The 25771-nt window shown below is 39.1% G+C and overlaps 3 protein-coding genes across 3 annotated transcripts in view; 1 reads left to right on the top strand and 2 right to left on the bottom strand.

The window, feature by feature from the left end:
• Nucleotides 1–4395, bottom strand: part of LOC117942144 (extracellular calcium-sensing receptor-like) — a 10979-nt gene extending 6584 nt beyond the window's left edge. The window contains exons 1-6 of the mRNA XM_034867471.1: nt 4203–4395; nt 3442–3736; nt 3054–3343; nt 2324–2612; nt 1180–1416; nt 828–1049 (exon numbers count right to left, since the gene is read on the bottom strand). Of these exons, the coding sequence (XP_034723362.1) occupies nt 828–1049; nt 1180–1416; nt 2324–2612; nt 3054–3343; nt 3442–3736; nt 4203–4261 (1392 nt within the window). The 5' untranslated portion in view covers nt 4262–4395. The remainder of the gene's footprint in view (nt 1–827; nt 1050–1179; nt 1417–2323; nt 2613–3053; nt 3344–3441; nt 3737–4202) is intronic.
• Nucleotides 4396–7184: 2789 nt separating this feature from the next.
• LOC117942307 (extracellular calcium-sensing receptor-like) lies at nt 7185–17606 on the bottom strand. The gene is made up of 8 exons (XM_034867712.1): nt 17509–17606; nt 16811–17105; nt 16431–16720; nt 15933–16228; nt 14584–14789; nt 14099–14320; nt 8182–8305; nt 7185–8089 (listed from the first exon to the last, which is right to left on the bottom strand). Exons 1-8 carry the CDS (start codon nt 17565–17567, stop codon nt 7185–7187), a joined length of 2397 nt encoding a protein of 798 aa, XP_034723603.1. The 5' UTR covers nt 17568–17606.
• A 3637-nt stretch (nt 17607–21243) lies between these two features.
• LOC117942150 (extracellular calcium-sensing receptor-like) overlaps nt 21244–25771 on the top strand; it is an 8597-nt gene continuing 4069 nt past the window's right edge. The window contains exons 1-6 of the mRNA XM_034867478.1: nt 21244–21341; nt 21748–22042; nt 22133–22422; nt 22632–22927; nt 24073–24278; nt 24406–24627. Of these exons, the coding sequence (XP_034723369.1) occupies nt 21283–21341; nt 21748–22042; nt 22133–22422; nt 22632–22927; nt 24073–24278; nt 24406–24627 (1368 nt within the window). The 5' untranslated portion in view covers nt 21244–21282. The remainder of the gene's footprint in view (nt 21342–21747; nt 22043–22132; nt 22423–22631; nt 22928–24072; nt 24279–24405; nt 24628–25771) is intronic.

Genomic DNA, 25771 nt, shown 5'->3' with positions numbered 1-25771 from the left:
GATGTGGCTCGGGAAAGGGAAGTTTGGGGTCCCCTGCGGGAGCTGCTGCCCCCGCGACCCGATACCGGATAAGCGGTCAAAGATGGATGGATGGATGGAAGGAAAAATGGATTTAATAACATTTTAGCAAATTTGGACGCTAACTTCATGCCATCTGTGAAAATGCTGAAGTTAAAGAGAGGATGTCTTCTACAAATGGATAACGATCCAAAACATACCTCAAAATCCACGGTGGATTACATCAAGAGGTGTAAACTGAAGGTTTTGCCATGACCTTTACAATCTCCTGACCTCAACACAATTGAAAATCTATGGATAGAGCTTAATGTCATGAACAGTGCGTGACAGACAGCCCAGAAATCTCTAAATACTGGGAGACCTTTGGAAGGAAGAATGGGCGTAGATACCTCAAACAAGAATTGAAAGACTCTTGGCTGGCTACAAGAAGCGTTTCCAAGCTGTGATACTTGCCAAAGGGGGGGGGGGGGGGGGGGGGGGGGGGGGGGGGGGGGGGGGGGGGGGGGGGGTACAGGGTATTAACTCTGCAGGGTGCCCAAACTTTTGCAGATGCCATTTTTTTTGTTTTCTTTTATTTTGAAAGTTTAAATGTTGGAAATAAAATCTAACTTTTTGTGACATAAAGTGAGAAAGTCTAATCAATCATTTGATGTCTTTAGGAATTTTTCTTTATGCACATTAACACTAATTTTTTACCAGGGGTGGCCAAACGTTCGCACCCCACTGTATGCATTTTGTATCCTAGTATTTCATTTGTATTTGTATTCTGTGCTTTGTGACTGAGGTATGTTTGGTATGTATGTTTCTACCTGTGTGCCACCATCCACCCAGGTGAGGTTCCTGTTGATACGGAACTTCTGGCCCACTGGCAGTGATTCATCGTAGTGCCCTACTGTCACAATCTCAATACTGCCACTTTCACTTTTTTGCCAGTTAACCAGCTCGTATCTGGCCACAGGATCCCCGTTGGCATCAAATGACACATCATAACCATTTCGAGAAAAGTTTACTTTCTTCAGCTGAGTAAGAACCTGTCAAGATGAAATAATGGACAACAGTGATCGAGAGCAATTAATTAATGTTAATCAAAATTAATACCTCATTACAGAAATTAAAGCATAAAAGTGCATCATTTATTATCATTGTTTATGTTCAACTGACCTCTTTGGATTCTATCCTGCTGAATGTGTCACACTGAGTTGTAGAATTTGTTTGCTGACACACGACTTTATGAATGGCATGAGCTATTGCATAAACAGCCTTGTATACCATGTTAGTGACCCGGAGCTGAGAAGTGTCAGTGTACGGGCTCTGGAGCGTCTTTATGTCTTCAGTCCCATCACATAATCTCTCATCTGTGGCTGCACCTGAAACACACAGAGAAATGTGTATTTTAGCCTTTAAATTATCATTCTTTCTTTGTGTTTATTGTTCTTTTTTGTTCCATTTAACCTGCCAAATAGCTGAATCTGGTTGTGAACTACCAGGCTCAGGGACATCAGACTGCTGAGCTATTGAACTCATCACTACAATGCTGTCACTCTACCTTTATACTTTAAATCTTCTTATTTCTCATACATTTACTACATGTCTGCTGACATAATGGTTTATTCTTAAAAGCAATTACTGTACACTTTGTCCAGCATATATCTTAATATATACATGTTATATTTTACCATTATATATGACCAATATGTTTAAGTATTGCATGGTTTTGTTTTCTTTACATATTTAATGAGCATTGTTGGAGGGAGCCTGATATCTAGATTTGTGTTACCAACAACTACTTCTCTGAAATTGTTGTGCATATTACAATAAAGAACTTAAAAATGAAAATGAATCATTTGTCGTAAATAACTTTTACTATAATAACTATTCCACATTTACTGTAACTAATACATGCGAGTAAGTAAAAATTGAAGGAATCGATTAGTACTCTAGCTTAGAGACCTGGAGAATGTCTACTGTGTGCTTGTCTTCAGGACCTAAGTGTTGACATTGTGAAAACAAAGCAGCAAAATTTATACATAATCTTCACCAAGACAGCAGATTAATCCCGAAATGTCATCATAACAAGTAAGATTATTCACAGATTTGAGATGCACCCTATAGTATGTCCACCTCATGTCTTTGATCAACATCAATTATTTCCCTGTCAATCTGGGGTTTGGTCTTAAAGCAACTGCTGAGTCTTTAACAAAGGAAATTCCACTTGGAGAGAATCAATAGACAACACAACGTGACCATAAAAATCTAACTGTGTCTGTCCTGTTTGAAAAATCAGCACAACTTTCTCACTTTTTACCAGCCTGCAGTTGAATGCATCCTCCCAGAACTCAGTAAGCACTGGAGAGGCATCCACTTTAGATGGTGAGAGATCCAGCAAGAAGTCTCTCAGACCTGGGATGACGGATTTCTGAATGCCAAATCCGATTGCTCCAGCACAGAAGCTGAACTTCAGCAAGTCTGTGTCTGTTACCCAGGATTCACTGCCTATCCACTGGCGAGGTGGAGAAGGCTCAAGCAACAGCTCTTCCAGCAGAAGTATGACATCTTCAAAGGCTGCAAATGCAACAACAACCATAGCTGTTGACCTGAAGAAACATTTAGGTTTTTAAAATTAAAAGCGGGATAGTAAACCCAACAAACATGATATATAGGATGCTTTGGTAGTTTTATTCTAACATTGAATATGAGAGAAATAAATATTTGATTTGTAATTTAACATGTACAATTTGCCAATGAGATAATAACAATCTTCCATCTTAACAACAGCCATAGCTGTTGACCTAAAGACAAATTTAGGTTTTTAAAATTCATATTGAGATTGTAAACCAAACAAACATAACATAAAGGATACTTTAGTAGTTTGTCTTTCCGACCATTTTTAATACAATATTGAATATGAGAGAAAAAAACATTTCATTTGTAATTGAACATTTACAGTTTGCCAATGAGATAATAACAATCTTTCATCTTAACATTTGTGTTGTGCTTTTGTGTGCGGGAAAGTGTCAACACAGGGAACATCATACCTGCGGACAACATCAGCCACTCTCTGGATCCTGCTACGTGGGTTGGTCCGATGGAAAGATTCAGAGTATTCCACACAGATCTCCTCTTTGCGTGCTGCGTCCAGAAAAGACACCATACCATTATTGCCATAGTCCGAATCTGACCGGACAGCACCTATCCAAGTCCAGCCAAAGTGTTTTACCAGCTTGGCCAGCGCTTCAGCCTGGAACTGATCACTAGGGACCGTTCTGAAGAAATTTGGGTACTGCTGCTTATTAGACAGACATGCACAAGTGGAAAGGTGGCTTACCTAAAGGGAAATAACAGTGTAAATATTTAACAGAACATGGAAAAGGGACTGGTCTACAGGTAATTACAAAAACGTTCTCAGAAATTCTGAAAATTTACTTGAGGGATGTTAAAGAGCCCGATGATGCACGATATGCTGATGGATGAAGAGGACCCAGACTCTCCAACAACAGCCATCACCATACCAGATTTTGAGCAATTATCACCAGTGTAAAACAACGGGTCCAGGCCATTTGAAAGCTGGAATGCCACATGCACCGCCACGGGCACCGAGCCACATGAGTCATAGATGTGATAACCAAGTTTGATTCCTGGCAGCAGCTCCGTGCTGTTGTTTATCTCCTCGATAGCAAAGATCATTGCACATGAAAATTGCACTTCATAGGAGTCAATGCTGCACACAGACACTCAAGTCACTATTTGAATTTATAAATCACAAATTTAACAGAAATATAAAAAACACAGGATTAGACATCAGTCCAACATTCACAAGAATCTTAAAGTACAGAGTCAACTAAATCTTCAGTATTTAATTGTTTGGTATATAAGTCAACTCACTTGTTAAACACACCTATATTATTATTTAAAAAATATTAAAATAATCTTAATTTTTCATATATTTATTACTCTTTACATTTTGGAAAATACAATAAAATGCAATTTACGGAATACCTGCCTTTTCCCCCTGAAGGTAATTAAAGGTTTTTCTTAACTCATTGTTATTTGACATTTAATGACCTTTTTTAACTTGAAAATGTTAGACAACAGTACACAATTGTAGGCACATCTTACAAGTCAAAATCTTTTTTTTTTCACACAGTCTAACATCCTCTTATTCCCTACTTCTCCTTTTTACTAACCTCCCTGTGCATCTTAGTGGCTCAGGCATGGTGTTGTAGTTATGCTTCACTGTGTGCATGTTGTGGTGTATAGAGAAAACACCACCAATAATGTAGTCACCATCCGTTGAGAACACAGGGAGACGAGTGGTACCCTGCAGCTTACATTTCACAGATGAAGTCTGAGTGCTGACCCCAGCACCAGTCCTATCCTCTGTAAACCCAGCACTTTGTTTAGCATCATCCTCAGAACCATTCAGGGAATGAGCTGAGTTCAGCCCACACAAACCCAGAGACAGGAACAGACCAATACAGAGAGCAGATATCTCCATCCCTCAAGTGTCAGCATGTGGGCATACTGCATATGTTTTATAGATTTTCAGAAAAAAGCGCCCCTCCTTTTACTGTACGTCATCTTACTGTACATCACACAATTATTTCCTCTGGGCTGCATGTACAATATAATCTACACTGAAGCTGCACTGGTTTGAATGCAACAATAAGCTGCCAAAATTTGAACTAGAGACCTTTTCCTGCAGCAATCCTTCTCCACTCTCTGTAGAATGGGCAATGCATCTGCAGAACAGTCAATATGAATTTGGGAGAATCTCAGGCTACAAAGTAAACAATACAAAATCCTCTATTATGGTATTAAATGTTGGTGAAAGGATTAACCCCATTGGTGAGATTAAGCAATTTAAAGTAGTGGACCATTTTGTATATTTGGGTGTTCAGATTTTCCCAGAACTACAACAGGTGATCAAATCCAATTACGAACTCATAATGAAAACAATAGCTGCGTCGATCGACAGCTGGACATCTCTACCTATTTCTATACTGGGAAGAGTTAATGTCCTGAAAATGAATATACTTCCAAAGCTATTGTACCTTTTCCAAAGCATCCGTCTGCCGCCCCCTCCTGAATTATTCAACTGGTTGAAAAAAACAATCTTAGGTTCTGTGTGGAATAACGGAAGATCAAGGCTTTGCCTCTCGTTGCTTTATTTACCATTTGATAGAGGGGGATTAAGTGCCCCAACTTTAAACTTTACTACTAGGCCACTCAATTAAGGACTATTATGTTCTATTTTACAGATAAAGATAAGCCTCACTGGGTAGAAATGGAGTCCCACAATCTACGCTTAGCTCTCCCAATGTTCATGTACTCTGACACATTGAAGAAGATACAGAAACACACTACTAATCCCATCCTGAAGAACATGATAAAAATTTGGCAGGATGTTAGAAAATACCTCGGGGTGACAAACGATATATCCCAATTTAGCCCTATATGGGGTAATCAGTTATTTGCTCCAGGTAGAGCTGATGGAACCTTTAAACTATGGGCACTGCAAGGTTTAAAAAGTATTGGTGACCTTTACTCATCAAATTCTGATATATTTCTGTCATTTTGAGAGCTACAAACCAAATTTAAGCTGGATAAAAAGCATTATTTCAAATGTCTACAGATAAGAAGCTTTGTGAAAGCAAATCACAACAGTCTTAATAAGCCCCCTCTTACGATACTTGAAAAGTTAATGATTCGGAATAAATCAAGGGAAGGCATAATTTCAGATTTTTATAATGTGCTGATCTCTAACTCACTAGAGAACTCAAATAATAAGCTTATAAACTGGAATTTGGACCTATCAGCAAACATCAGTGAACAGGTCTGGGAAAGGGCCTGCACTAAAGCTCATACAATATCCATAAATAGCCGCTTTAGAATTCTACAATATAAATGGCTAATGCGTATATATGTTACGCCTGTACAATTAAATAAATATATATTTTTTATTTTATTTATATTTAATACATAATAACACCCCATATCTTTGTGTAAAATGTAATTCTAAAGGGACTTTAATACAGTACATTGCATGTGGGAATGCAAACACATCAAAGCATTTTGGACAGAGGTGAAAAATATAATTGAAAAAATTATTTTAAAAGAAGTTTCACTGGATCCTAAATTGTTCCTGTTAGCCCTATACCCTGGAGAACAAGACTTTAGTAAATCAGAACGTACTTTTAAAGATATAACCTCGTTGGCAGCAAAAAAATGTATTGCTTTGGCTTGGAAAAATGTCAGTAGGCCTAGTGCCACACAATGGCTTAAACAAATGTTGTCTAATTTGCCATTAGAAAGAATGACATATATTAGGAAATCCAAACGGTACCTTTTCGAAAGAATTTGGGGACCTTTTATTAATTTTGTTAAGGACGTAGACCTGACAGAAGATTTGTTTGAGTACTGATGTACTGGAACCTGTGGTGCGCCATGTTGTATAGATGTGTACATTCATGTCTGACCAATTTGTAACCTGCTTGAACACCCCTGTTTCTGAGAAGCTATGTTTATAATATTTTATTTTTATAATTGTTCTGCCTTTATTTCCCTGTTTTTATTTCTCTGATTTAAGTACAATAAATACTGTCATGTAATAATTACAAAGAGAACTTATTCTGATATTTACATGTTTGTGTTTCCAAATGAAAAAATCTCAATAAAATATATACTGGTAAAAAAAGAACAGTCAATATGAATGCTCCGTCTCTATGACCTGTGATTGATAGGTTTCCCTCTATGGCTAGATTTTTTAAAGCCTAAAAACAGAGTCAAGATATCTTCTTAAGTTTGTCCTAACCTTATACCTTTTTTACTTGTTTTTCATGTGATACCACAGTTAAGGCTAACAATACACAAATTTAATCGGTGGTGTGGTTTAATCCCATAGTAAACAATGTGTATATGGAAACATTATTGAAATAAGAAAATATGTCATGAAAGAGAAAGGCCCACACATTTATTTTTTTAATTTTTAATTAATTTATTAATTATTATTTTAATTTTCATTCCATGATAAAAGAATATTTAAAAAAAAGTAAGTTGAAAACAAATTAAACACATATTACATTCATCAAAAAACAAGTGTTGGATGTACTCAGCATAAGCTCTATAGTGTTTGTCGCCATCTTACTTATTTCCAAGTCTGAGATGTTTTAAGATAGATTTTTGTTCATTAAATGTTTCTTGGTGTTTTTCTCAGGCTTAACCAATATGATGAAACACTTTGGAGCAAATATACACAGTATTAGTCCAAAACTGGAGGCCAGAATGGCAAATATCTCCACAGCCACAGTAAATTTCCCAGGAGAGCTGAGATATGCAGGGATAAAGGTGATCCAGACTGCACAGAATATCAGCATGCTAAAGGTGATGAGCTTGGCTTCATTAAAATTATCAGGTAATTTCCGAGCTAGGACAGCTAACACAAAGCAAAAGACAGCCAGTAGGCCTATGTACCCAAGCACAGCCCAGAACCCAACAGCTGAGCCTAATGAACACTCCAGGATAATTATCTTCTTGTGTATGGTTAAGTTTTTCATTGGAAAAGGGGGACTAAGACCCAACCAAATAGTACATATTAAAACTTGAATAAACGTGAAAGACACTACAGTCATTCTTTGCTGTGGAGGACCAAACCATTTCATGACATTACTACCTGGGAGTGTAGCTCTAAATGCCATTAACACTACTATTGTTTTTCCAAGAACACAAGACATACAGAGGACGAAGGTGATCCCAAACGCTGTGTGACGCAACATACAGGACCACTCAGAGGGTGCGCCAATAAAAGTTAATGAACATAAGAAACATAGAGTCAGGGAGAAGAGCAGCAGGAAGCTCAGCTCAGAGTTGTTGGCCCGGACAATCGGGGATGTCCTGTGGCGATAGAACACAGCCGCTGTTATAATGGCCAGAAAGGCGCCACCAACTGAGAGTGCAGCCAGGATGATTCCTAGGTCCTCATTGTAGGAAAGAAACTCTACAGGCTTGGGGAAACAAGTGTCTCTCTCTGCATTAGGCCAGAACTCCTTGGGGCAAGGGAAACAATCAGGGGAATCTGGAACAATTAAACAAAAAGGGCTTTGAGCAGTCATAATGTACATTTGATTTTGTACAGTACATTGGCAATGTATGAGCATAAGAAAATACCTGTAGAATTAGTAATCTCTCCCTCAGGACATGGTATGCAATCATAACAGCAGATAGGTTTTCCTTTCTGCAGCACTTTACGAGTTCCTGGAGGACAGTTGTCAGAGCACACTGACACAGGCACCTGGCATATAGAAATGAACAAATGCTACAAAACATTTTCATTTCTTTTAACATACTTCTGTTTCAATATATTTAATTGTGTTCAAAGTTCAGCTGAAGCTAAAATGAAGCTTCAACGATCCGTGTTAGACGAGTCAAATGGTTGTTTTTTTAACTTTATAGTCTTACATCTAACCCCGAATTTCCACAGGATGAGGAACGGCTGCAGATCGGCTCCGCTGCCTATCTGCTCCATGCTCCACCGTCTGACAATGCCTACAAGATCCGGATTTTTTGCGGAACGGCTGCAGCTATGAATGACAGCTCAAATACAGAGGACCCACAAGATCTTGCGAGATCACGTAGAATAGAACCATGAAAACAACAGTTTGTTTCCATCCAGAGAAGTAGAGAGGAAACAACACTGTGCTGGGTTTTCAAGATGTAGTGCTGGGAAATATGATCCGACGTGAGCATGCACTATTTTATTTTGAAAATGTTTTGGTTTCTTTGCTCGACTTCCTGTCCCTCTGCCGTGTACAGAATTGCCAAAGAACCTCTCCGGCAAAGGCAAAAATAGATGTTCTGCGTATCTGCTTCCGGAGCCGTTATGTATCCTGAGGAAATACAAATATTGACTTTAAGGGAAAACAAATTACTCCAACTTCGCTTTGGAGTGGATCCGCAACCGTTCCGCATCCTGTAGAAATTGGGGGTAAGATGGAGCTGCACTTGTTTTGTTTTCTGCTGCAATACCCGGAGCTCCTTCCCCAGAGACATACTAGTCATGCACATCAGGGAAACAACACAATCGTACCTAGTTACCACTTTTCCTTTGTCTTCAATGGATTTATTGGACATTATTGTCAAAGGTGTGCTCACCGTGTCCCATGCAGTGAAACAAAGGAGAAGAGGTAGAACATTTTGGATCAGTGTTGCACAAACTTGGGAAATTTAGACCATGCCATGGTCCTCCTGATTCCCTCATACAGCCAGAAACTAAATTAACTAAACTAAATTCCGACATGATTGGACTGTACCAACTAGTATGTTTCCAGGACTGCTAGTAACTAATGCTAAGGCTGTTACGTCATACATCAGTTTCTGTGAGGACAGCTGGATACCAACACGTACTACTACAAAGTTCAACAATGACTATGTTGTGTAACGGTACAGATAGCAAAGATAGCGGAGATGCCTCAAATCATTTGTGACAGATGTAGATCAAGATAGCCAATCCGGTGTGAGGGAATTGGAGTGAAACAGAAAACAGTGTGCAGAAGTGGTGGTATGCCGAAGTAGAGAATCCCACTGTTGCTTGAAAGGAATAATAAAGGAACCAAACTATTGTGTAAGGGATGTACAAAAAGTAAGAGTTACAAGCTTAGCAAGTAAGGGCAGAGTCTGTTCGAGTAGACTAGGACACATTTCCTCAGTTGATGAAGGTTGGTTAAGCTGTTAGCAATAGCATTGGAGTCTTTTGATGTTAGCCTCTACCCATGTGGCCTTGATGGTAAAAGGTTAAAGCCGGGAAAGGAGGGTCTAATCATACTCAGCGGCCAGTTAAGCTCTGAAGGAGAGTTTTTGCAACTGGATGGAGTTGGAGAGCAACCTCGCCTCAACACAGACCGCCCATGCAACTTAGAGAAAGTTATCCTTTGAGTGAATATTAAAGTAAGGATTTCCTGATAAGAATAACCTGCTTGCTCACCGTTCTGAATATTCTGTTGTCACAGATTTTTGTTCATTACTTTACACCAGCGACTGATGTGAGGTCTTTCCTTATTTTGACCGCGGACTGGGAGTAACAGCAGCTAAGGCTGTAATACTGTTCATAATAACGGAGAATAGACTTCCGCTGTCAGGACAGACTCTGGGAAGCAATTTTCAGCGGACTGGAAAGTGCCCCTGTGGTGAGACTGTCTACAGTGAGAAACATTCTTTTTATAGTAACTTTGTTCTGTCACATTTAACTTTATTTCATTTTATGCAATTGATTGTTTTGGGAGTAAATCCCGCAATAGTAGAGTTGAAACTGGTCAGATTTAACTAGAATAGGTTTGATTTTGCAACATTGCAAAGGGTCAATAAATAAATAGGTTCTTTAGATATTTAGGCAGAGTCAATAATGCAAACTATATTGAGTGTATTTTGCTCTGGAGTAGGGATGTCCTATCTGTCTAGTTAGGTAAAGGATACGGGGAGGAGATTGTGCATATGGTTTAGGAGCACATCACACTTGGTGATCACCGTGATAGAGAGAGGAGTCCTGAAGCCCATCCTACCGTACATTCATTGCCTCACATTGATCAGGGAGATCAGCCAGATGGGTAACAACATACTTTCTGAATTAGGTACTGGGGCCAACTATGCCGGGAAGTACAGACCCAGGTCTTGTACTCTCCCAGTCATCCAGAGAAGAACTATACTAATGTCACCCCTACATAGTGGGGCTTATTCTCCGCTACACATGCACAAAACATTTTTTTGCCTTTATTCCGAAAAAGACAATATTCCGACTAAACTGTTTACATGGCTAATGTAAGTTAATATTCCACTAATATTCGCGTTTACATGTAGCCGTGCATAATATGATACTCTCAGAGTTTACCAGCGGTGGCGAACACAGCATCTCCCAAAATTGGATCTTTTTAAAACTATTGATTCTTTATTAAGCTCTCCACAATCCTCCTCCCTGGAAGCTTCATTCGAAGTCTGTGAAGTCTGTGAAGTTTTCTTGACTTCTTTTTAGGCAAGGTTGCCACTATCCAAGCCCACATCTCATCCACCACTGTTGACCCTGCGATAGTATGCACTTTATCCTGTGTCACTTTTAAATCTCACTGAAATCGTCACCCAACTAAAATCCTCATATATTCCCCTGACACTTTGCCCCCTTGCCTCTTTAAGGAAGCCAGGGAGACTATTGGCCCGAATGTCCAAAAAATCATAAATAGTAATGTGGCAGCAGGTGTCATTTCAACATATGTCAAAAAAGCCATTGTGGAACCCCTGATTAAAAAAAGGAAATCTGCATTCCTTGGTCTAATCCAATTACAGACCTATCTCGAAGCTTCATTTAATGGAATTTTTTAAGATTTTTCAATCTGGTTTTAAAGCATTTCACAGCACTCAAACTGCACTTTTATGAGTTTTTTTTTACATCTTATTAACCACTGACTCTGGCAATTCTACCAAACTGGTGCTTTTAGACCTCACTGCTGCATTTGATACAGTTGACCACTTAGTTCTTGTCTCTTGTCTAGACCACTCAGTTGGCATCAGAGACACTGTTTTGCGGTTGTTTAAGTCCTATCTGTCTCGGAAATTCCTTTTAGTAAAGCTTGGGGCCTTTGGTTCATCTACTGCCCCCCTTCTTTGTGGTGATCCACAGGGCTCAATTCTTGGACCTCTTCTCTTTTCCCTATATCTCAGACTTGGAAACATAATTAGAAAGCATGGCATCTCCTATCACTTCTATGCAAACGACTCCCAAATATACACTCACCTAAAGGATTATTCGGAAAACCTGTTCAATTTCTCATTAATGCAACTATCTAATCAACCAATCACATGGCAGTTGCTGCAATGCATTTAGCAGTGTGGTACTGGTCAAGACAATCCTAAACTTCAAACTGAATGTCAGAATGAGAAAGAAAGGTGATTTAAGCAATTTTGAGCGTGACATGGTTGTTGGTGCCAGATGGGCCGGTCAGTTACTGGGATTTTCACACACAACCATTTCTAGGGTTTACAAAGAATGGTGGGAAAAAAAACATCCAGTATGCGGCAGTCCTTCTGGGCGAAAAGGCCTTGTTGATGCTAGAGGTCAGAGGAGAATGGGCCGACTGATTCAAGCTGATAGAAGAACAACTTTGACTGAAACCCCTCGTTACAACCGAGGTATGCAGCAAAGCATTTGTGAAGCCCCAACACGCACAACCTTGAGGCGGATGGGCTACAACAGCAGAAGACCCCACCGGGTACCACTCATCTCCACTACAAATAGGAAAAAGAGGCTACAAATTTGCAAGAGCTCACTAAAATTGGACAGTTGAAGACTGGAAAAATGTTGCCTGGTCTGATGAGTCTAAATTTCTGTTGAGACATTCAGATGGTAGAGTCAGAATTTGGCGTAAACAGAATGAGAACATGGATCCATCATGCCTTGTTACCACTGTGCAGGCTGGTGGTGGTGGTATATTGGTGCGAGGGATGTTTTCTTGGACCACTTTAGGCCCCATAGAACCAATAGGGAATCGTTTAAATGCCACGGCCTACCCGAGCATTGTTTCTGACCATGTCCATCCCTATATGGCCACCATGTACCCATCATCTGATGGCTACTTCCAGCAGGATAATGAACCATGTCACAAAGCTTGAATCATTTCAAATTGGTTTCTTGAACATGACAATGATTTCAGTCTACTGAAATGGCCCCCAGAGTCACAAGATCTCAACACAATAGAGCATCTTTGGGATGTGGTGGAACGGGAGCTTTGTGCCATAGGATGTGCATCCCACAAATCTCCATCAACTGCAAGATGCTTTCCTATCAATATGGGCCAACATTTCTAAAGAATGCTTTCATTACCTTGTTGAATCAATGCCACGTAGAATTAAGGCAGTTCTGAAGGCAAAAGGGGGTCAAACACAGTATTAGCATGGTGTTCCTAATATTCCTAAAGGTGAGTGTATTTGCCCCTCAAATGAGGTAAAAACAATTCATACCTCATACCTCTACTAGAGTGTTTAAAATGTATTAAGGCCTGGATGGCTTCTAACTTTTTTAAATCTAAATGAAGATACAACTGAGATCATTGTGTTTGGACCCAGTCGGGTCAATGATATCCTTACTGTTGACCTGGACTACTTGCATCAATATGAGAAACCCATAGTTACAAACCTGGGTGTCAAAATAGACAATGGTTTTAAATTTGATAACAGAAAAATAATATTGTTAAATCCAATCACTTGAAGCCTGTATCTAAATTTAAACCTCTTTTATCTCGTAAGCACTTTGAGCAAATAATTCATGCTTTTATCTTCACTGGTTTGGGCTACTGTAATGCCCTTTACATTGACGTTAACCAAACCTCTCTGACACTCATAGTTAGTACAAATCTCGGCCGCTTGTCTTTTAACAGAAACTCGCAAGCATGAACACATAACACCAGTCCTGGCCTCGCTACACTGGCTCTTGGTCCATTTTAGAATTAATTTTAAGATCTTATTGTTTGTTTTTAAATCACTGAATGGGTTGGCACCTTGCCAAATCTCAGACCTCTTACAAGTTTACACCCCCTCACGGTCATGTAGGTCTACTGATCAACTTTGGCTGATCCAAAAACCAGGCTAAAAACCAGGGGCGACCACGCTTTTACAGCTGCAGCACCTAAACTGTGGAATGACTTAACTACACAGGTCAAATTGGCCCAGACCCTGAAATCTTTTGAATCCTGTCTTAATCTTGTACTTCCTGGCTTTTAACCGAGAATGACAATTGAGTGGTCATATGTTGTTTATGAGTTCTTTGTGTTTTTATATGTGTTTTGTATATTTATTTCTTGTCCAGCACTTTGTAAACCTTTGTCTTTTAAAATGCGTTATATAATAAAAAGGTTTGGATTGGATGGCTTGTTTCGCTACTGCCAACTGCAGAGATCTTGCTTCATATCTGACCATGTTCAAAGATTATTGTTCCCATAAGTCACTTTGACACAAAGAAAACATAGGAAAATAGGTTGAAAAAAATGATTGTTACCCTTTAAAATTACCATATTTTATGTAACGTTATTGTTTTCGTGCTCCTTACTTGTGTGCCACCATCCACCCAGGTGAGGTTCCGGTTGATACGGAACTTCTGGCCCACCGGCAGTGATTCATCGTATTGACCTACTGTCACCAACTCAATGGTGCCACTCTCACTTTTTTGCCAGTTAACCAGTTCGTATCTGGCCACAGGATCCCCGTTGGCATCAAATGACACATCATAACCATTTTGGGTAAAATTTACTTTCTTCAGCTGAGTTACAACCTGTGAAAATGAGATAAAGGAAACCAATTCAATTCAATTTCAATTCAATTTTATTTATAGTATCAATTCATAACAAGAGTTATCTCGAGACACTTTACAGATAGATTAGGTCCCCACAGTTCTAGTAGTTTCCTACAGAGCAAGCAACAGTGCGAGACCAGTGAGGGAGAGCAATTCTTTAATGTAAAATAAAACACATATCTCATTTCTGAAATTAAGCAAAAAAGGGCATTATTTATAATCATTGTTTATGTTCAACTGACCTCCTTGGATTCTATCCTGGTGAATTTGTCACACTGAGTTGTCGAATTGGTTTCCTGACACACTGCTTTATGAATGGCATGAGCTATTGCATAAACAGCCTTGTGTACCATGTTAGTGATCCGGAGCTGAGATGTGTCAGTGTATGGGCTCTGGAGCGTCTTTATGTCTTCAGTTCCATCACATAATCTCTCATCTGTGGCTGCACCTGAAACACACAGAGACAGAGAAATGTGTTTTTTAGCCTTTAAATTATCATTCTTTCTTTTGTGTTTTGGGTTCTTTTTTGTTACACTTAACCTGCCAAACAGCAGCATCTGGTTCCGAAATACCAGCTCATCACTACAATACTGTCACTTTACCTTTATACTTTAAAACTTATTATGCATACATTTACTACATGGCTGCTGACATTTATAGTCTATTCTTTTTTTAAATTACTGTACACATTGTGTAGCACATATACATTTTAAGTTATACCGATTATATTTTACCATTATGTTTTATCAATATTTTTTGCGTAGATTGTAATTTTTATTGCATTGTTTTCTTTTCTTTTTTCACATATTTATTAAGCATTGTTGGAGGGAGCCTGAGATTTAGATGTTCCTTGCCAATGAATCTGTAATTGTTGTGAATATTACAATAAAAAAACTCAAAAATAAAAACAAATAAATCATCAGAAATCACTGTCACTATAATATAAATGTTCAATGTTTGCTAAAAGAAAATATATACTATTCATTATTCCTTCTAACTCAAACTCATTGGCCTTGGCTTATTTTCTGTGAAGAACATAATCCTTCAATGACTACACACGGTAGACACACTGAGTGTATTTAATTGTAGGTGCTAAGGAACTGTGTTTTATTTCTTCACCTGCTATTCTCACACAAAGTTGCAAAATTGTTACAGTTCAAGAAGTTTCACCTGTTCTGATTGAGTTCTAAGAAATGAGCACAAATGATGACAAAGAAATCTTGGTTCTATTGTTCTACCTTTTAATAATTAAATTTTTAAATGAGTTTTCTTACATAAAAACAAAAATGATAAAATTATCATAAATGTGATCTCACAGGGGTGAATGGCAAATATGAACCATACATGATTGGTAATTGAGCTGAAGTAAACATCTATTAAGTATTTTTACATAAACTGTTATGGCTGTATTGATTTAAGAACCTAATAATGTGGTGGGTCCACTAGACCTGGGAAAATTGGCTGTGTAACAACAATATGAACACCGCACAGAAAATCCCTCTCAGAGACAATCAAAAAACAACACAACTTAACCACAAGAATTGAACTGTGAGTGTCTGTCCTATGTTAAAAATCAGCACAACTTTCTCACTTTTCCCCAGCTTGCACTTAAATGCATCCTCCCAGAACTCAGTAAGCACTGGAGAGGCAGCCACTTTAGCGGGAGAGAGATCCAGCAAGAAGTCTCTCAGACCTGGGATGACGGATTTCTGAATGCCAAATCCGATGGCTCCAGCACAGAAGCTGAACCTCAGCAATTCAGTGTCAGTTACCCAGGCTTCACTGCCTATCCACTGGCGAGGTGGAGAAGGCTCGAGCAACAGCTCCTCCAACAGAAGCCTTATGTCCCCAAAGGCTGCAAACGCCACAACAACCATAGCTGTTGACCTGGAGAAACATTTAAGATCCAAAATGAATATGAAGATAGATAACACACACAGACATAGAATATAGGACACTTTAGTGATACTGAACATATTCATAACAATAGTAATAAATAAATGTGATGGAATTTTTTTTTCCAATATTTATTTTAAAGAAATGTTGTGCTTTTGTGTGCAGGTCAGTGTCAACACAGGGAACATCAAACCTGCGGATAACATCAGCTACTCTCTGGAACCTGCTACGTGGGTGGGTCCGATAGAAAGATTCAGAGTATTCCACACAGATCCCCTCTCTGTGTGCGGCGGCCAGAAAAGACGCCATACCATTATTGCCATAGTCCGAATCTGACCGGACAGCACCTATCCAAGTCCAGCCAAAGTGTTTTACCAGCTTGGCCAGAGCGTCAGCCTGGAACTGATCACTAGGGATTGTTCTGAAGAAGTTCGGGTACTGCTGTTTATTGGACAGACATGCACAAGTTGCAAAGTGGCTCACCTAAATGGAAATAAAAGTGAAATCATTTACTGGGAAAGGCACATAATATTAACACTGGTTTATATTACAAAAGATATCCAAAATATTTACTTGAGGGATGTTAAATGACCCGATAATGCGCGACATGCTGATGGATGGAGAGGACCCAGTCTCACCAATGACAGCCATCACCATACCAGATTGTGAGCAATTGTCACCAGTGTTAAACACCGCGTCAAGGCTATTTGAAAGCTGGAATGCCACATGCACCGTCACGGGCACCGAGGCGCACGAGTCATAGATCTGATAACCAAGTTTAATTCCTGGCAGCAGCTCCGTGCTGTTGTTTATCTCCTCGATGGCAAATATCATTGCACGTGAGAAACGCAGTTCACGGGTTGTAATGCTGCATACAGACACTAAAGTCACTGTTTGAATTTTAGCCTACAATTCACAATTTTTACAAAAATACATAATACGCGTGAAGTTAAATTCTGAAACACAAGATTAAATATCTGTCCAACATTTACAACACACAGTCAACTAAATATTAACTATTACTTTGTTTTGGTAAATATGTACAATCCATTGTTAAACACATATTGTCAGTTAAGAGCTAGAATTTACACAACACCAAAAAAGCTGTATCTTATTGTATGTTACATGAACAAATACTGATTTGGCATTAGTAAACTTTTTTAAATGTTTAAAACTACACAAAACCTTTTAAATACATCATACATATAAAACCATTTATATCCCCACACAGACTAACATCCTCTAATCCCCCACTTCTCCCTCTTACTAACCTCCCTGTGCACCTTAGTGGCTCTGGCATGGCGGTGTAGTTCTTCTTCACTGTGTGCATGTAGTGGTGTATGGAGAAAACACCACCAATGACATAGTCACCATCCATTGTGAATGCAGGTGTACGAGTGGTACCCTGGAGCTTACATTTCACTATCCCAGTAAGGTCACTAAGCCCAGCCCTTTGTTTACCATCATCCAGAGAACCATTCAGGGCCAGAGCTGAGTTCATCTCACACAAACCCAGAGACAGGAACAGACCAATACAGAGAGCAGAGATCGCCATCCCTCAACCAGCTAGATGTGGGCCTACTGCCTGTGTTTTGTAGATTGTAGTTCAGACAAAGCTTCCCTCCTTCTACTGTACGTCATCTTACTGTACATTAGAGAGAGGACGTTCTTCTCCAGGGGCGTTCATTATCTCTTGTCTAAATCTTTTCTGTGGACTGCATGTACAATATAATCTGCATTATTATTGCATATTATCTTATTATTATAAGCTGCAGTGGGTAGAATGCAACAACAAAAATAACACAATTTGAATTAGACACCTGTTTCTGCAGGGCTCTTCCCCTCTCTGTTGCACGGGCAATGCATCTGTAGAACAGTCAATATGAACGCTCCATCCCTCTGAAATGACCTGTGATTGAAAGTTTTCCCTTATGGCCTTAAAACAGAGTCAAGATGCGGAAGCGATGATGCCAACCATTGGCATTCATTCTGGGACTGTCCAGTCATAAAATAATATTGGTTAGATATACACAAAGATATTGAAAATATTTTTAACACAAAAGCATCTTTCAAATTCACCAACTTTATCCTGGGGAATACGGACTTATTACCTGATAAAGAAAAATATCCCTTCAGAATTTTAACAATTGCCTGTAAGAAAACTGTCACTAGACACTTGTGTTAATGAAATCTACCAGATGGAAAGACTAACATTTTCGCTCCGTTTGCAGACTAATAGAGTTGTACTCTTATGGTCTAAATGGAAATCCTATGTTAATCAAACAGAACACACAGGGATGTTGTCCTGAATGCTATCATGACTGTGGTAACTAAGGGATGTTTTTGTACTGTATTTTATGTAACGTTTATTGACAAAACTTTTGAATCTTCTTTCTGTTTTTATATGTATTGGAGATCTTCTTTTCCCTAACCCTAACCCTAACCCTAACCCCCTTGCCTGCACGGGCTAGCTCCTTCCGCAGCCTCAGGCCTCGTGCCTTCACTCCGGACCCTGGCGTTCGCCTCCTCTCACCCTCTCTCCCTGACATCTCTCATTTATTCCCGATAAACCTTGTGTTTCTCTGAGCCGTGCATTTGGTTCCGTTCTGTTGCAAACTCATACAACAGACATTACTTGACAGCACAGCGGAGTAGCTAATGTTAGATGTTGGCAATATTGACATTCCTAGAAGCCTGTGCTCGCGCAGAAATTTGCAACCAACTGACAGCAAGACGTTTTTGGCTTAGAATTACAGTAGCAGCCGCTAAAAACACAACAATCATGCCATCCTCTCTGCCTGATAGACAGACACACTTCCTAGACTTAGAACTACAGTAGGAACTGCTAAATAACCATAACACCTTGCACCTTGCAGTCCTATCCACCAGCAACCTGGTCTCACGCCAGTTCGTGATATTGTCACCTTGTTATGATTTATTGATTCATGCACAGGTCACAATTTTTACATTTATGAAGTTTACAATGAATGGATGAAATGTGGATGTGGAAAGGAAGATGCCGGCCACAACAAGAGAAATTGATCAGGGAAAGGCCGGAAACGGGTTCACATTTGGAATGGAGCAAGAAGCCGAAAGGAGGGGACCTGGTTGTGAGGCCAGGTGACTGGAGATATTGGTTACAGGAACAAACACAAAGAGAGGGATTGAACAAAAGGACAGACAAAGGCTAATACAAGTATTTTTCTGAGGAGCTGTAACATCTGTCAACAGGTTGGCAGAAACAACGATCAAGTGAGCATGGTGAGTGGATCCAGGGTTTAATTTGTGATCTCGATTGGAGCTGATGACTGGCAGGTGAGTACGGCAGGAGACGTGATGTTGAGATGACAAGCAGGTGTGGAAAATCAGCTAGCCAGTGCAGTGGGGGGGAAGGAAAACAAGGGAAAATAGAGGTGGGGCAAACACAAAAAAAAACAGGAAACCAAAGCAGGAAACATCATTGGAAACAAAACTGCAAACAAAATAGAAAAACTCACCCAGCCCAACCATCACAGTCTAGCTATGTGAGACAAGCGTCTAGCAACATTGTTGTGTCGGATGCTGCGGTCTCAGCCTAGCAACCTTCTCCAGTATTTTTTTATTTGTAGTGCAGTAACTATATTAAACACTAGCTGTCAGTATTACATGTTACACTTTTAATATGGGGTTAAACCACACAACCCAGTAAAAATGTGTATGTTTATCTGTGTTATACCAGATAAAAAGGAAAAAAGGTGTAAGGGTACTATACATTTAGGAAGACATCTTGCCTCTGTTTTTTTTTTTTTTATAATTCGTTAGTTATGAGACATTGGAAACAATACCATAGTCAAATTCACACCACAGTTCCGGTCTACAATCTAGACCATAGTTTCACATTCCCAACGTTCTCGTTCTTTTAAGTATAATAAGAAACACATTAGAACACAAAACAGAAGGTGCATTACTATGAGACTTATCTCCAATACATATAAAAACAGAAAGATGATTCAAAAGTGTTACATAAAATACAGTACAGTAAAAACAATCCTTAGTTACCACAGTCATGATAGCATTCAGGACAACATTCATGTGTGTTCTGTTTGATTAACATAGTATTTCCATTTAGACCATAAGAGTACAACTCTATTAGTCTGCAAACGGAGCGAAAATGTTAGTCTTTCAATCTGGTAGATTTCATTAACACAATCTCTCCATTTTTCCAAAGTAGGGGGATCAGGAAGGAGTCAGTGTCTAGTGACAGTTTTCTTACAGGCAATTGTTAAAATTCGGAAGGGATATTTTTCTTTATCAGGTAAAAAGTCCGTATTCCCCAGGATAAAGTTGGTGAATTTGAAGGATGCTTTTGTGTTAAAAATATTTTCGATATCTTTATGTATATCTAACCAATATTGTTTTATTACTGGACAATCCCAGAATGAATGCCAGTGGTTGACATCATCGCTTCAACATCTTGCCTCTGTTTTAAGGCCATAAGGGCAAACTTTCAATCACAGGTCATTTCAGAGGGATGGTGCATTCATATTGACTGTTCTGCAGATGCATTGCCCGTGCAACAGAGAGGGGAAGAGCCCTGCAGAAACGGGTGTCTAATTCAAAATGTGTCATTTTTATTGTTGCATTCTACCCACTGCTGCTTTAATGCAGATTACATTGTACATGCAGTCCACAGAAAAGACTTAGACATGAGAAAATCAACGCCCCTGGAGAAGACCATCCTCTCTCTAATTACAGTAAGATGACGTACAGTAGAAGGAGGAAAGCTTTGTCTGAACATCTAGAAAACACAGGCAGTAGGCCCACATCTAGCTAGTTGAGGGATGGAGATCTCTGCTCTCTGTATTGGTCTGTTCCTGTCTCTGGGTTTGTGTGAGCTGAACTCAGCTCTGGCCCTGAATGGTTCTCTGGATGATGTTAAACAAAGGGCTGGGCTTAGTGACCTTACTGGAATAGTGAAATGTAAGCTCCAGGGTACCACTCGTACACCTGCATTCACAATGGATGGTGACTATGTCATTGGTGGTGTTTTCTCCATACACCACTACATGCACACAGTGAATAAGAACTACACCGCCATGCCAGAGCCACTAAGGTGCACAGGGAGGTTAGTAAGAGGGAGAAGTGGGGGATAAGAGGATGTAAGTCTGTGTGATAATATAAATGGTTTTATATGTATGATGTATTGAAAAGGTTTTGTGTAGTTTGAAACACTTTAAAAAGTTTACTAATGCCAAATCAGTATTTGGCCATGTAACATACTATAAGATACAGCTTTTTGGGTGTTAATTATAAATTCTAGCTCTTAACTGACAATTTGTGTTTAACAACGGATTTGTACATATTTACCAAAATAATGTAATAGTTTATATTAAGTTGACTGCGTGTTGTGAATGTTGGATTGATATCTAACTCTGTGTTTTAGAATTTAACTTCACCTGTATTATGTATTTTTGTAAAAATTGTGAATTGTAGGCTACAATTCAAACAGTAACTTGAGTGTCTGTGTGCAGCATCAAAACCCGTGAACTGCGTTTTTCACGTGCAATGATCTTTGCCATCGAGGAGATAAACAACAGCACGGAGCTGCTGCCAGGAATCAAACTCGGTTATCAGATCTACGACTCGTGCGCCTCGGTGCCCATGACGGTGCATGTGGCATTCCAGCTTTCAAATAGCCTGGACCCGGTGTTTTACACCGGGGATAATTGCTCACAATCTGGTATGGTGATGGCTGTTGTTGGTGAGACTGGGTCCTCTCCATCCATCAGCATGTCACGCATTATCGGGTCGTTTAACATCCCTCAAGTAAATATTTTGGATTTCTTTTGTAATATAGACCAGTGCTAATTTTATGTGCCTTTCCCAGTAAATAATTTCACTTTTATTTCCCTTTAGGTGAGCCACTTTGCCACTTGTGCATGTCTGTCCAATAAGCAGCAGTACCCAAATTTCTTCAGAACAATCCCTAGTGATCAGTTCCAGGCTGAAGCGCTGGCCAAGCTTGTAAAACACTTTGGCTGGACTTGGATAGGTGCTGTCCGGTCAGATTCAGACTATGGCAATAATGGTATGGCGTCTTTTCTGGCCGCCGCACACAGAGAGGGGATCTGTGTGGAATACTCTGAATCTTTCTATCGGAACCACCCACGTAGCAGGATCCAGAGAGTAGCTGACGTTATCCGCAGGTTTGATGTTCCCTGTGTTGACACTGACCTGCACACAAAAGCACAACATTTCTGTAAAGAAAATATTGGGAAAAAAATTTCCATCACATTTATTTATTACTATTGTAATGAATATGATCAGTTAAACCATTCACCAAAGTATCCTATATCCTATGTCTGTGTGTGTTATCTATCTTCATATACATTTTGGATCTTAAATGTTTCTCCAGGTCAACAGCTATGGTTGTTGTGGCGTTTGCAGCCTTTGGGGACATAAGGCTTCTGTTGGAGGAGCTGTTGCTCGAGCCCTCTCCACCTCGCCAGTGGATAGGCAGTGAAGCCTGGGTAACTGACACTGAATTGCTGAGGTTCAGCTTCTGTGCTGGAGCCATCGGATTTGGCATTCAGAAATCCGTCATCCCAGGTCTAAAAGACTTCTTGCTGGATCTCTCTCCCGCTAAAGTGGCTGCCTCTCCAGTGCTTACTGAGTTGTGGGAGGATGCATTTAAGTGCAAGCTGGGGAAAAGTGAGAAAGTTGTGCTGATTTTTAACATAGGACAGACACACAGTTCAATTATTGTGGTTATGTTGTGTTGTTTTTTGATTCTCTCTGAGTGGGGTATCCTGTGTTAACCCTTTTGTTGTGTTTATGTTGTTGTTAGACAGCCAATGTTCCCGGGTGTAGTGGACCCACCACATTATTAGGTTCCTAAATCAATACAGCCATAACAGTTTATGTAAAAATGCTTAATGGATCTTTACTTCAGCTCAATTACCAGTCATGTATGCTTAATATTTGCCAATCACCCCATGTGAGATCACATTTATGATAATTTTATCATTTACGTTTTTTTGTGAGAAAACAAAAATTTAATTATAAAAAGGTAGAAAAATAGAAATTAGATTTTTCGTCATTATTTCTTAGAACTTAATCAGAACAATGAAATTGCTTGAACTCTGAGAATGTGTATCCTTGTGTGAGAATAGCAGGTGAAGAAATAAAACATACTTCTATAGCACCTACACTTAAATACACTCAGGTCTAGTAGAGTAGTTATGTGTTGGGGGGGGGGCATACCTTGTGTAGTCATTGTATGATTATGTCCTTAACAGAAAATGATTCAAGACCAATGAGTTTGAGTTAGAAGTAATAATGAATAGCATAATTTTTCTTTTAGCAAACATTGAAAATTTGTATTATAGTGACAGGGATTTCTGATCATTTGTTTGTTTTCATTTTTAAGTTCTTAATTGTAATATGCACAACATTTACAGAGTAATTGGCAAGAGAAATCTAGATCTCAGGCTCACTCCAACAATGCTCATTAAATATGTAAAAAAGAAAAGAAAATAATGCAATAAATATTAGAATCTAAGACAAACAATTTTGGTAAAACATAATGGTTAAATATAATACATATAAATTAAAATTAATATGTACTAGACAAAGTGTACAGTAATTGCAAAAAATAATAAACTATTATGTCAGCAGGCATGTAGTAAATGCACCCATAATACTAGGTTTTAAAGTATAAAGGTAAAGTTATAGTGTTATAGTGAAGAGCTTGTAGTTCAGCTGTTTGGCAGGTTAAATGGAACAAAAGAGAACAAAAAACACAGAAAAAAAATGACAATTTAAAGGCTAAAAAAGCATTTATATGTTTGCTTTAGGTGCAGCCACAGATGAGAGATTATGTGATGGAACTGAAGACATAAAGACGCTCCAGAGCCCGTACACTGACACATCTCAGCTCCGGATCACTAACATGGTATACAAGGCTGTTTATGCAATAGCTCATGCCATTCATAAAGCAGTGTGCCAGGAAACAAATTCTACAACACAGTGTGATAAATTCCCCAGGATAGAATCCAAAGAGGTCAGTTGAACATAAACAATGATTATAAATGTACCCTTTTTTGCTTTAATTTCAGAAATTAGATATTTGTTTTATTTAATTAATGAATTGCTCTCCCTCACTGTTTTCTTTTATCTCATCCATACAGGTTCTAACTCAGCTGAAGAAAGTAAATTTCACCCAAAATGGGTATGACGTGTCATTTGATGCCAACGGTGATCCTGTGGCCAGATACGAACTGGTTAACTGGCAAAAAAGTGAGCGTGGCACCATTGAGTTGGTGACAGTAGGTCAATACGATGAATCACTGCCGGTGGGCCAGAAGTTCCGTATCAACAGGAACCTTACCTGGGTGGATGGTGGCACACAAGTAAGGAGCACAAAAGCAATAATGATACATAAAATATGGCAATCTCAAAGGATAACTATGATTTTTTTCAACCTGGACCCTATTTTCCTATGTTTCTTTGTGTCTAAGTGACTGATGGGAGCAATATTCTTTAAACTAGGTCCAGTATTAAGTGAGATCTCTGCAGTTGGCAGCAGCAAAACAAGCCATCCAACCCAATCCATTTTATTATATAGCACAATTTAAAAAACAAAGGTTTAAAAGTGCTGGACAAGAAATAAATTCAAAAAAACACATATAAAAACACAGAAAACTCCAAACAACAAATGACCACGCAATTGTAATGCTGGGTTAAAAGCCAGGGAATACAAGTGGGTTTTAAGACACGATTTAAAAGATTTGAGGGTCTCGGACAATTTGACCTGTGTAGTTAGCTCATTCCACAGTTTACGGGCTGCAGCTGTAAAAGCGCGGTCGCCCTTGGTTTTAGCCAGGTTTTTGGAGCGACCAGTCAAAGTTGATCAGTAGACCTAAGTGACCGTCAGGGGGTGTAAACTTGTAAGAGGTCTGAGATCGGGCAAGATGCCAACCCATTCAGTGATTTAAAAACAAACAATAAGATTCTAAAATGAATTTAAAATGAACCAAGAGCAAGTGTAGTGAGGCCAGGACTGGTGGTATGTGTTCATGCTTGCGATTTCCTGTTAAAAGACAAGCGGCCGAGTTTTGTACTAACTGTAAGGGTGAGAGAGGTTTGGTTAACGTCAAATGTAAAGGGCATTACAGTAGCCCAAAACAGTGAAGATGACAGCATGAATTATGTGCTCAAAGTGCTTACAAGATAAAACAGGTTTATTTTGAGATACAAGCCTCAAGTGATTGGATTTAACAACATTATTTATCTGTTTATCAATTAACAATCAAGTTTAAAACCATTGTCAATTTTGACATCCACATTTGTGATTATGGGTTTTGCATTTTGTTGCAGGTGGGTCAACAGGAGGGATATCATTGGCCCAACTGGGTCCAAACACAATGACCTCTGTTGTATCTTCATTTATATTTACAAAGCTAGAAACCATCCAGTCCTTAATACATTTTAAACATTCTAGTAGAGAGTAGATGCCATGCTTTATAATTATGTTTTCTAGGCGGAGATATAGGT

This window comes from Etheostoma cragini, chromosome 3 (assembly GCF_013103735.1).
Source record: "Etheostoma cragini isolate CJK2018 chromosome 3, CSU_Ecrag_1.0, whole genome shotgun sequence".
NCBI lineage: Eukaryota > Metazoa > Chordata > Actinopteri > Perciformes > Percidae > Etheostoma > Etheostoma cragini.
This window is presented reverse-complemented; position numbering and strand designations above follow the sequence as displayed.